The sequence below is a fragment of the Salvelinus alpinus genome, chromosome 13, assembly GCF_045679555.1.
Source record: "Salvelinus alpinus chromosome 13, SLU_Salpinus.1, whole genome shotgun sequence".
Taxonomy (NCBI): Eukaryota; Metazoa; Chordata; class Actinopteri; order Salmoniformes; family Salmonidae; genus Salvelinus; species Salvelinus alpinus.
The window spans coordinates 47,164,599-47,176,739 of record NC_092098.1 but is presented as its reverse complement, the minus strand read 5'-3'; the positions used below and the strand labels follow the sequence as shown (position 1 = coordinate 47,176,739).

At 46.8% G+C, this 12,141-nt stretch overlaps 1 protein-coding gene across 3 annotated transcripts in view; it reads right to left on the bottom strand.

Annotated features, from left to right (window-relative positions):
• The window catches only part of LOC139537808 (serine/threonine-protein phosphatase 2A 55 kDa regulatory subunit B beta isoform), a 139,473-nt gene that overhangs the window by 16,431 nt on the left and 110,901 nt on the right, over positions 1-12,141 (bottom strand). For 2 of the 3 annotated variants that reach the window (XM_071339604.1, XM_071339605.1), the window contains exons 2-4: positions 5,665-5,762; positions 2,063-2,228; positions 1,122-1,234 (exon numbers count right to left, since the gene is read on the bottom strand). In XM_071339604.1, coding sequence (XP_071195705.1) covers positions 1,122-1,234; positions 2,063-2,228; positions 5,665-5,762 — 377 coding nt within the window. The other variant, XM_071339606.1, reaches the window with a different exon arrangement.

Below are 12,141 nucleotides of genomic sequence, written 5' to 3'. Positions count from 1 at the left end.
CTGCCTTCCCGCCTTTGGGACAACAACTCCCATTGTTAGGGCGGAGACATGAGCATCTCATCATTATATACAGATCTCTGGTGTAAATAGGAAGGTGCACAGCACAGAAGGAGCGAACGAGAAGAGACCAAAAAGACAATGAGAACAAGAGAAGAGACGTTCATACAAACAAAAAATACCACAACCTTGATTCTGCAATACAGGTATTTGGAATATCACGTAAAAACATACATTTGAATTAATCAAATGTATTTGATATATCGCCCAGCCCTATATTTGACCCCATGCTGACCCCTGGGTACAAGCTGGTGTAGACAGATGGGTCACCCCAGGACCTGGCTAATGTGTGGTCAGCAGCATGGGTGCCTGGTGTCACACCCCCATCTAAGAACCGGACAACCCCCTCCCCACCCCCACACTGACAGACACGTGCATTTGGCAAGATATGAAACCAGGCCAGTTTCTTGAATCCCTCGGTGGCACTGGGAGGGATGAAGGCTGCCATAGGGATGAAGGCTGCCATAGGGATGAAGGCTGCCATAGAGATGAAGGCTGCCATAGGGATGAAGGTTGCCATAGGGATGAAGGCTGCCATAGGGATGAAGGTTGCCATAGAGATGAAGGCTGCCATAGAGATGAAGGTTGCCATAGGGATGAAGGCTGCCATAGGGATGAAGGCTGCCATAGGGATGAAGGCTGCCATAGGGATGAAGGCTGCCATAGGGATGAAGGCTGCCATAGGGATGAAGGCTGCCATAGGGATGAAGGCTGCCATAGGGATGAAGGTTGCCATAGGGATGAAGGCTGCCATAGAGATGAAGGCTGCCATAGGGATGAAGGCTGCCATAGGGATGAAGGCTGCCATAGAGATGAAGGCTGCCATAGGGATGAAGGCTGCCATAGGGATGAAGGCTGCCATAGAGATGAAGGCTGCCATAGGGATGAAGGCTGCCATAGGGATGAAGGCTGCCATAGGGATGAAGGCTGCCATAGGGATGAAGGCTGCCATAGGGAGCAATAATGTCACATACAAATTCTGTATGTAGCACTGCAAATGTGGGCACAGAGATGACCGGGCAGGCTGTGGTGACACTGTAGTGGGGGAAGGGTTGGCATCTTACCCGCAGGGAGGTGATGGTGGTGGGGTCTCGGATCCTCCCTTCCTCGTCCTTCAGGTTGTAGCCCTCCGGTCTCTTGTCCCGCTCACTGACCTTCCACAGCTTCACTGTTTTATCTGCAGGGAGGAGAGGAGGAGGAGGAGGAAGAGGGTGGACGAGAAGGAGGGGAGGGAGGGGTGGAGGAGGGGAGAGAGGGATGAGTAACAGCAGGCTTGGGATTGGCTAAAGGAAAGGTGTGATGGCCTGGCTGGCTGGCTGGCTGGCTGGCTGGCTGGCTGGCTGGCTGGCTGGGGGAGATAGCTAGCTGTACTAAGGAGAGGAGGGGACTCAGTAGTCTGCTGTGCTGCTACAGTATTGGAAGCAGGCCACTGCTGAGGGTTGGCATGACATAAATAGATAAGAAATATATCAGCCTCCAATTAACCTGATCAAAGTTCCTGATGCCAGCCTAGCTTGTTCCACTGATGTCCAGGAGTCAGTCTGCTGATTCAAGTTCCCCGTCTAATACATTTACTGAAAGGCGAAAGGAAGGGTACTGCAGTATTGTAAAGGTCACTTCCTGCCTCTGGTGGCACTTAACTCAACATAAAACGGCTGCTTGGCTAACATCAATGGGCCTTACAATACAATAAATAATGTCATGGCGGTAATGGAACCATTAACAAACATGAACATCGACTGGTCTAGTGAGCAGTTAGATATGCTGATATCACTAGAACAAACAGGAGTAGAAGGTGATGAAAAACCTGATGTTGGTCACACAGGAAACAAAATGGCACCTTATTCTCTGTATATTCTCTGTAACCCAACGTGCAACCAAAAAATAACGTGAGCATTTTAGAACGAATAGGCACGACTCTGCTCACATAACGCCTGTTCCTTCCTAGATTTCACTAGGACTAGCAGTGTGGCTTGCCATTGGTGGAGAGGAGGAGGTGGCTCACCATTGGTGGAGAGGAGGAAGTAGGCGGCGTTCTGTTGAGGCAGCCATCGTATCTTGTTGATCTTCTCCTCGATCTCCAGGCTCTTCAGGTAGTCAAACTCAGGCTCGTGGCTCTGGAAGGTGCTGTAAACATTGTACTCCCCTCTCCTGTGGGGCTGGTTCTTACTCTGAAACAACAAGGATGTTTGAGTTTGTGGAAGATGTTCTGCTATTATTCAGCTATTAAGACATGCACTGCATGACCTAGTCACTACGCACTTTATGTTTGTAAAAACAATGTACATCCAGTCCATTATTACCTCTACTTGTTGTTTTACTAGTTGATTGTTAATATTGTTATTGACTAATGTACTGCATTGTTGAGGGAGCTAGTACATTTTGTTGCACCTTTTATACCTGCTGTAAACTGTATGTGACTAATACAATTTGATTAAATTTATTTGATAGGCCAGTGTTTCAGCATGAGGATACAGGGGAGGATACAGAGAGTGGGGATCGTCCTATTTGCAATGAATAGACAACATTTAGGAAACAGCAACCCAAGACTTGCACAGCAGCAAATGGGTCGATGGCCTGGTTTCTGCTTTCTATATCAAGCATAAATACAGGAGGGGGCTGTCAAAAACCCAGGAACCAACAAAGCACGGGGACTGTAGTACGTGGACCAGTCTCCAAAATCCGTCTCCGGTATCGTACGGGTTGACATAACCGCTGACATTGTACAACCATTTTGCCTCCACATGGGAGAAATTCAAGAACTCAGGCGAAGCGGGTTAAATCTATTGTAAGGTTGTCAAGATGTGTAGTCAGGGTGGCAGAGATAGCTCAATGGGAACCCAGCAACCTAGCTTCAGCTCAGCCAACACGGCAGGTCGGGTCTCACCTCAGGAAGCTGCACAATCAATAGAGCCAAATCAGATGACCAAACAGGAGGGGAGGGTATTAATGGAAACAGATTTGCCTTCTGCGGGGGTAAAGACAGGGGAAGGGGGGAAGGAGGGAAGGAGGGGGGAGACGCCTCTGGTGTGGGGATTAGTGGATACTATGGAGCGCCTTGAAATCAGCCGGAAAGAAAATGAAGGGAAAGGAGGAAGAGGAAGAAAGGGGGATTCAGTCAGTCAGTCCCTGACAGGGGGATTCAGTCAGTCAGTCCCTGACAGGGGGATTGAATCAGACAGTCCCTGACAGGGGGATTCAGTCAGTCAGTCCCTTACAGGGGGATTCAGTCAGTCAGTCAGTCCCTGACATGGGGCTTCAGTCAGTCAGTCAGTCCCTGACAGGGGGATTCAGTCAGTCAGTCCCTTACAGGGGGATTCAGTCAGTCAGTCCCTGACAGGGGGATTCAGTCAGTCAGTCCCTGACAGGGGGATTCAGTCAGTCAGTCCCTTACAGGGGGATTCAGTCAGTCAGTCAGTCCCTGACAGGGGGATTCATTCAGTCAGTCCCTGACAGGGGGATTCAGTCAGTCAGTCCCTTAGAGGGGGATTCAGTCAGTCAGTCCCTGACAGGGGGATTCAGTCAGTCAGTCCCTTACAGGGGGATTCAGTCAGTCAGTCCCTTACAGGGGGATTCAGTCAGTCAGTCCCTGACAGGGGGATTCAGTCAGTCAGTCCCTGACAGGGGGATTCAGTCAGTCAGTCCCTTACAGGGGGATTCAATCAGTCAGTCCCTTACAGGGGGATTCAGTCAGTCAGTCCCTGACAGGGGGATTCAGTCAGTCAGTCAGTCCCTGACAGGGGGATTCAGTCAGTCAGTCAGTCCCTGACAGGGGGATTCAGTCAGTCAGTCCCTTACAGGGGGATTCAGTCAGTCAGTCCCTGACAGGGGGATTCAGTCAGTCAGTCCCTGAAAGGGGGATTCAGTCAGTCGCTGAAAGGGGGATTCAGTCAGTCAAGTCAGTCCCTGACAGGGGGATTCAGTCAGTCAGTCCCTGACAGGGGGATTCAGTCAGTCAAGTCAGTCCCTGACAGGGGGATTCAGTCAGTCAGTCCCTGACAGGGGGATTCAGTCAGTCAGTCAGTCCCTGAAAGGGGGATTCAGTCAGTCCCTGACAGGGGGATTCAGTCAGTCAGTCCCTGAAATGGGGATTCAGTCAGTCTCTGACAGGGGGATTCAGTCCGTCAGTCAGTCAGTCCCTGACAGGGGGATTCAGTCAGTCAGTCCCTGAAAGGGGGATTCAGTCAGTCCCTGACAGGGGGATTTAGTCAGTCAGTCCCTGAAAGGGGGATTTAGTCAGTCAATCCCTGAAAGGGGGATTCGGTCAGTCAGTCCCTGAAAGGGGGATTCAGTCAGTCAGTCCCTAACATTCATATTTTCACCACAGTGAGACAGAAGATTCAAACGCTGTCTAGTCCTTCCATCCAGCTTCCACAGGAAATGCTATAGGCCTCCCAGAGTCAACCGTAATCCATAATACCTCCTACCACCACTGAATAAACATCCACAGCCTTTCAACACCACTACTACTACACAGTAACCCAGAGAATGGAACTGGAACACCATCAATGAATGGTAACGAATGTGGCAATGATGTTATTTCATTAAAGGTTCCGTATAGGTTCATTGGATGCAGGTTCATTAGCTAGATCAGCATTTCCCAAACTCGGTCCTCAGGACCCCAAAGTGTGCACGTTTTGGTTTTTGCCCTTGCACTACATGGCTGATTCAAATGATGAAAGCTTGATGATTAATTGAATCAGCTGCGTAGTGTTAGGGCAAAAACCAAAACGTGCCCCCCTTGGGTCCCCAGGACCAAGTTTGGGAAACCCTGAGCTTGATGTCGAATGGTTAGTGCAGGGCTTTCCAACCCTGTTCCTGGAGAGATACCGCCTTTTAGGTTTTAACTCCAACCCTGTTTCTGGAGAGCTACCTTCCTGTTGGTTTTCACTCCAACCCTGTTCCTGGAGAGCTACCCTCCTGTAGGTTTTAACTCCAACCCCGTTCCTGGAGAGCTACCCTCCTGTAGGTTTTAACTCCAACCCTGTTCCTGGAGAGCTACAGTCCTGTAGGTTTTCACTCCAACCCTGTTCCTGGAGAGCTAACCTCCTGTAGGTTTTAACCCCAACCCTGTTCCTGGAGAGCTACAGTCCTGTAGGTTTTAACTCTAACCCTGTTCCTGGAGAGCTATCCTCCTGTAGGTTTTAACTCCAACCCTGTTCCTGGAGAGCTATCCTCCTGTAGGTTTTCACTCCAACCCTGTTCCTGGAGAGCTACCATCCTGTAGGTTTTAACTCCAACCCTGTTCCTGGAGAGCTACAGTCCTGTAGGTTTTCACTCCAACCCTGTTCCTGGAGAGCTACCATCCTGTAGGTTTTAACTCCAACCCTGTTCCTGGAGAGCTACAGTCCTGTAGGTTTTCACTCCAACCCTGTTCCTGGAGAGCTACCATCCTGTAGGTTTTCACTCCAACCCTAATCTAGCACACCTGATTCTAATAATTAGCTGGTTGATCAAATGAACCAGGCTAGTTACAACTGGGATTGGAGTGACAATCTCCAAGAGGGTAGTTCTCCAGGAACAAAGTTGGAGACCCCTGAGTTAGTGACTCATAGGAAAACAGGATGTGATGTGACGTGATGAGTACGGAGTCTTGGCTGGTCTTACCTCCTGTTCTCTCTGGAACACCACTACTCTCCCTCCCTTGTCCCCGGTCGCCAGCAGCTCTCCAGTTGGGTTGAACTCAACCGTGGATATGATGTCAGCTGGAACAGAAAACACAAATGGAAAACAACATGTTACCTCACTGAGATACACAATACGACAGTAAAGTACATTACCGACCTACTGTATGCCTGAAAGAGTCATGTTCTGTTCCCTTCATCTCATTGACAACTGTGAAATCTACTTTCTAAACCCAACTATATGAAATTGAAGTGGTTAATGACTTGAAATAGGTAGGGAAAGACGCAGAGTGGAGTGAAAAGGTCTACTTTCATGTGATCCTCAAGTCTTTGAAGACCTGCTCTCTCCCGAGCAGAAAGGCCTGCTCAGATAGCATGTCCATGGATCGAATCAATGATGTGTGCTGCTAGCCTACCTCAGGGCTGATGAAAGGCCTGGACCAGCACTACAACAACCTGCAGTCTTCACAATACCACTACCCCCTCGCACCACGCTTGCCCCTCACTGTCACCAACCCATTCATATGCAAAACCCTCTCACACATCTCCCAGACACACATCACATCTCTACAATAACATGGAATGGTGAACATGGAGAATTATACACAGAGATAGCCTGCTGCTTCCGTCTGTGGCAGGGACGCGTTCACAATAGGTTGCCACAACTCAATCGCATGAGATCAGATACAAATGACATCTTTACTTCCATACGTCGCACACTCGGGGGCACTCCATTCTGTGGTTGACAGTGAAATTTCATGACAAAGGAGCCACCCCACACCCCCTCTCTTTCTCTACAATATTAAAGATGATAGATAAATGCTATACTCGTGTTCATATATAGGGATGGGAGATAGAGTCAGTCTTTACAGACCCCAACAGAGTGGCCAGGCAGCCAACCGTTGACAATGATCCAGAACTATTATTATTATCTGGGAGAAACATACTAGACTTCAGAGAATCCACTAAGACAACACTAACAGACATATGTGTGTGTGTGGGACACAAACGTCTCAATTAACCCATCTCTATTTTAGGGGCTTAGAGAAATGGCAAAGGAAGCTGCTATTTTTGGCTGTCTTGCTTTGTGATGAGGACTATCTAAACCACAGAGGAAGGTAGAGGACTATCTAAACCACAGAGGAAGGTAGAGGACTATCTAAACCACAGAGGAAGGTAGAGGACTATCTAAACCAGAGAGGAAGGTAGAGGACTATCTAAACCACAGAGGAAGGTAGAGGACTATCTAAGCCACAGAGGAAGGTAGAGGACTATCTAAACCACAGAGGAAGGTAGAGGACTATCTAAACCACAGAGGAAGGTAGAGGACTATCTAAACCACAGAGGAAGGTAGAGGACTATCTAAACCACAGAGGAAGGTAGAGGACTATCTAAACCACAGAGGAAGGTAGAGGACTATCTAAACCACAGAGGAAAGTAGAGGACTATCTAAACCACAGAGGAAGGTAGAGGACTATCTAAACCACAGAAGAAAGTAGAGGACTATCTAAACCACAGAGGAAGGTAGAGGACTATCTAAACCACAGAGGAAGGTAGAGGACTATCTAAACCACAGAGGAAGGTAGAGGACTATCTAAACCACAGAGGAAGGTAGAGGACTATCTAAACCACAGAGGAAGGTAGAGGACTATCTAAACCACAGAGGAAGGTAGAGGACTATCTAAACCACAGAGGAAGGTAGAGGACTATCTAAACCACAGAGGAAGGTAGAGGACTATCTAAACCACAGAGGAAAGTCGAGGACTATCTAAACCACAGAGGAAGGTAGAGGACTATCTAAACCACAGAGGAAAGTAGAGGACTATCTAAACCACAGAGGAAGGTAGAGGACTATCTAAACCACAGAGGAAGGTAAAGGACTATCTAAACCACAGAGGAAGGTAGAGGACTATCTAAACCACAGAGTCACAGAGGAAAGTCGAGGACTATCTAAACCACACAGCTACAGAGGAAGGTAGAGGACTATGTAAACCACAGAGGAAAGTCAAGGACTATGTAAACCACAGAGGAAAGTAGAGGACTATCTAAACCACAGAGGAAAGTCGAGGACTATCTAAACCACAGAGGAAGGTAGAGGACTATCTAAACCACAGAGGAAAGTCAAGGACTATCTAAACCACAGAGGAAGGTAGAGGACTATCTAAACCACACAGCTACAGAGGAAGGTAGAGGACTATCTAAACCACAGAGGAAAGTCGAGGACTATGTAAACCACAGAGGAAAGTCAAGGACTATGTAAACCACAGAGGAAAGTAGAGGACTATCTAAACCACAGAGGAAAGTCGAGGACTATCTAAACCACAGAGGAAGGTAGAGGACTATCTAAGCCACAGAGGAAGGTAGAGGACTATCTAAACCACAGAGGAAGGTAGAGGACTATCTAAGCCACAGAGGAAGGTAGAGGACTATCTAAACCACAGAGGAAGGTAGAGGACTATCTAAACCACAGAGGAAGGTACGACAATCTGGGATGTTTAATTAAGGCAACCCCTCACTAGGGAGCGCCGATGAGCTACGACGCTCTGTCTGTCTGTCTGTCTGTCTGTCTGTCTGTCTGTCTGTCTGTCTGTCTGTCTGTCTGTCTGTCTGTCTGTCTGTCTGTGTGTCTGTCTGTCTGTCTGTCTGTCTGTCTGTCTGTCTGTCTGTCTGTCTGTCTGTCTGTCTGTCTGTCTGTCTGTCTGTCTGTCTGAACAACCTGCTGCCATATCAAAGCCACCACTACTCCCACACAACTCATTGTTCACATTAACAGCCTCTCAAGAGTCCCCGACTCCCCACCCCTCTCTTTACTCAACGTGTAATTTACCACCCTCGAAGAAGACAGAGCCTTTATGGCTGTGTATATGAGTGCATGTGCTGCTAGGTGTTGGTGTATGCTACAGCGATAAGCTCTGCTATAACAGCCAGCAGAGGAGATGTGTCTCTAAATGGAGGAGCTGTGTGTCTAGTATGCATAACCCTCCTCACCCTCCTCACCCTCCTCACCCCCAACACCCAGTCTATCAAGTAACATCCTCTGTCTCCTCATCTAACCCTGTAGTTTCCCGTCTGCCCACGTCACACACAACCAAAATAACTTAGCTACCCTACATGATCTGTGGACTGAACGTACCAAAACAGTGATTCAGGTCAGGACATCCAGAACTGAGATGTATCACGTAGAATATCGTAGAATACACTGTGAGGTTAAGAGAATCCAACTGGCATGCCTAGAATGAATGGAAGTTGTTTTTTTAGATGAAAAACAAAACGAGTCGATGGTGAGTTTTCCCTCAAGCAGATTGTGGTTCGATCGATTCCTGCCTTTGACACATCTTCCCTGGTCTTCCTCTAGCAGATGCATCTGTTTTAGAGGCTGTGCCTGCCTGGCTACACTGTTGCTATGCAATCCTCTCAGAGATAACGGTACACACTCTGTCTAGTGAGCTGTGTGGAGCGGCCTCGCATTTGCAGGTTTAATTGTATTGTTCCAGCGTCTCTTTAGACCTAAAGAGACTAGTCCCTCGCCCGCACACACACACACGTGCACGCACGCACACACATGCACACGCACGCTAACAGAGTGCTAAACCGGCAAAGCTTGGTCCTGATTAAAATAATTAACATTAAAACAAACAAGACAAAGCTTTTAAATAATTATGTTTTTTTCCAGGAGCAGCATGTCAGAAAGAGAGAGAGGTGATGAAAGGAAAATATATAGATGTGTTTTGTGTTTTTAAAAGAGAGAGAGAGAGAGAGAGAGAGAGAGAGAGAGAGAGAGAGAGAGAGAGAGAGAGAGAGAGAGAGAGAGAGAGAGAGAGAGAGAGAGAGAGAGAGAGAGCGAGAGGGAGGGAGGGAGAGTGAAAGATAGTGGGAGTGAAAGAGAGAGAAGACTGGGTTGTTATATGTTTACCCTAGTGCACCTCCATGTTGTCTGCCTGTGTAGGAGATTTAAGGTTCCCATGACGACCTCCTCCTAAACTAGCAGAGGCTGAATGAGGAGGACTTTGTTCTTGGGCATTGAATTGGCATCAGCAGACTGCATCTTCTCTTGCTACTGCTTCATATTCATATACACTATACTCCCCTCCCCTGTACACATACAGTACAGTGCTTCAGAAAGTATTTACACCCCTGGACTTTTTCCACTCTTTGTTGTGTTAAAGCCTGAATTTAAAATGGATTAAATTGTGAGCGTGAAAAACCCAGCAGCGTTGCAGTTCTTGACACACTCAAACCGGTGCACCTGACACCTACTGCCACACCCCGTTCAAAGGCACTTAAATATTTTCTCTTGCCCTCTGAATGGCAGACAGACACAATCAATGTCTCAATTGTCTCAAGGCTTAAAAATCCTTCTTTAACCTGTCTCCCCCCCTTCATCTACACTGATTGAAATGGATTTAACAATTGACATCAATAAGGGATCATAGTTTTCACCTGGATTCACCTGGTCAGTCTGGGTCATGAGCATGCTTTGTAAACCTCACTACTTCTCCCCCAAACAATACTTGAATCTGTGACATCAAGCTCCATATAAGGGCATATCGTGACATTTCTATATAGCAGGGTTTTCCCTCACGAGGGTGCACGTGCACATGCACAGTTGTTACCCGTCTCCGCTGCTGTGGCAGCCGGCTACATAAAATAACGATAGAAAATAATTGCAAATATTTCAGGTGGAAAAGAACACAAAAATAGCTCACTATGCTTTCAATAAAACAATGAATTGGTCCACAGTTTGCAGATTTGTGACTCATACATTCACTGACAATGGAGCAGAGTGAGGCCTGCATCCAGCAACGTCACGAGTCACGTGACCCGTGTTTGCAGCTGTCTCAGTTCTGCACTCCAGGGAGAGAGAGGGATAGAGGGCAACCTTCACTGAAATAGTTTCAATGTATGGAATCACTTGGGAGTTTCTGGATTTTGGGTAAACTTCTCCTTTAACACCACTGAGGTAATACATCTGTGACCAAGTGAGCCAGACACAATCCTCACAGCCTCCTCTTGTAAACCAGACTGGAGAAATATTCTGTGTCGACGATGGTAAAAGCAGGATGTGTGTCTCTGAGGTCACTGGTCATTTTAATAATGGAACACTAGTCACTTTAATAATGTTTACATACTGCTTTACTCATTTCATATGTATATACTGTATTCTATTCTACTGTATTTTAGTCAATGCCACTCTGACATTGCTCATCCTAATATTGATATATTTCTTCATTCCATTATTTTACTTTTAGATTTGTGTGTATTGTTGTGAATTGTTAGATATTACTGCACTGTTGGAGCTAGGAACACAAGCATTTCACTACACCCGCAATAACATCTGCTAAATATGTGTATGTGACCAATAACACCTGTTAAATATGTGTATGTGACCAATAACACCTGTTAAATATGTGTATGTGACCAATAACATCTGCTAAATATGTGTATGTGACCAATAACATCTGCTATATATGTGTATGTGACCAATAACATCTGCTATATATGTGTATGTGACCAATAACATCTGCTAAATATGTGTATGTGACCAATAACATCTGCTATATATGTGTATGTGACCAATAACAACATTTGATTTACTTTGATTTGAGATAGCTCGTGTTTGCGTGTGTTTGTGATATCTTATTGTGTTCCAATGAGGGAGTATGATGCTGAGAGACCAAGCACTAAGTGCCAATACAGACAAGACATAGAGAGGAGCTGGGAATGGAGAGCCTCATGAAAGAACCCCCTTTAGCTCGGGACACAACAGTCCCCGATGTGATGCCTGTGACACAACTTGGGCAACTGACTGTCTCTATGCCAAGTGGTACCATTTTTAGCTTAGCACCATGCCATGAGCCATGAGTCCTCCTGATTACTGGACAAACACATCAGGCCTGTGTGTGTGCTGCTTATCCCTCACTGTGAGAGACAGCTGTCCTCTCGTGTGTACCAAATGCCACCCTATTTCCTATATAGTGCACTGCTTTTGACCAGGGCCCATAGGGCCCTTATATAGGGAACAGGGTGGCATTTGAGAAGCAGCCATATAGTGTGATGGAGAGAGATGTACAGTACAGTCAGCGGTATGGACATCCTGAAAATCAGGGACAGGACAGGATAGAGAAAGACAGGATAGACAGACAGGATTGAGACAGTCAGGTTTGAGACAGACAGGATAGACAGACAGGATCGAGACAGACAGTATAGAAAGACAGGATAGACAGACAGGATCGAGACAGGATCGAGATAGACAGGATCGAGACAGGGCTAGCCAGGACACTGACGGCTTACGTGTGGATAAGCACTATGTTCTCTCCTGTTTCATTTAGCCTATTGGATCCAACACAATTTACAAATGAGGACCGTTATGTAACATCTCTATGTTCAAATAGGAAAGTACAGTTGAAGTCGGAAGTTTACACACACCTTAGCCAAATACATTTAAACTCAGTATTTCACA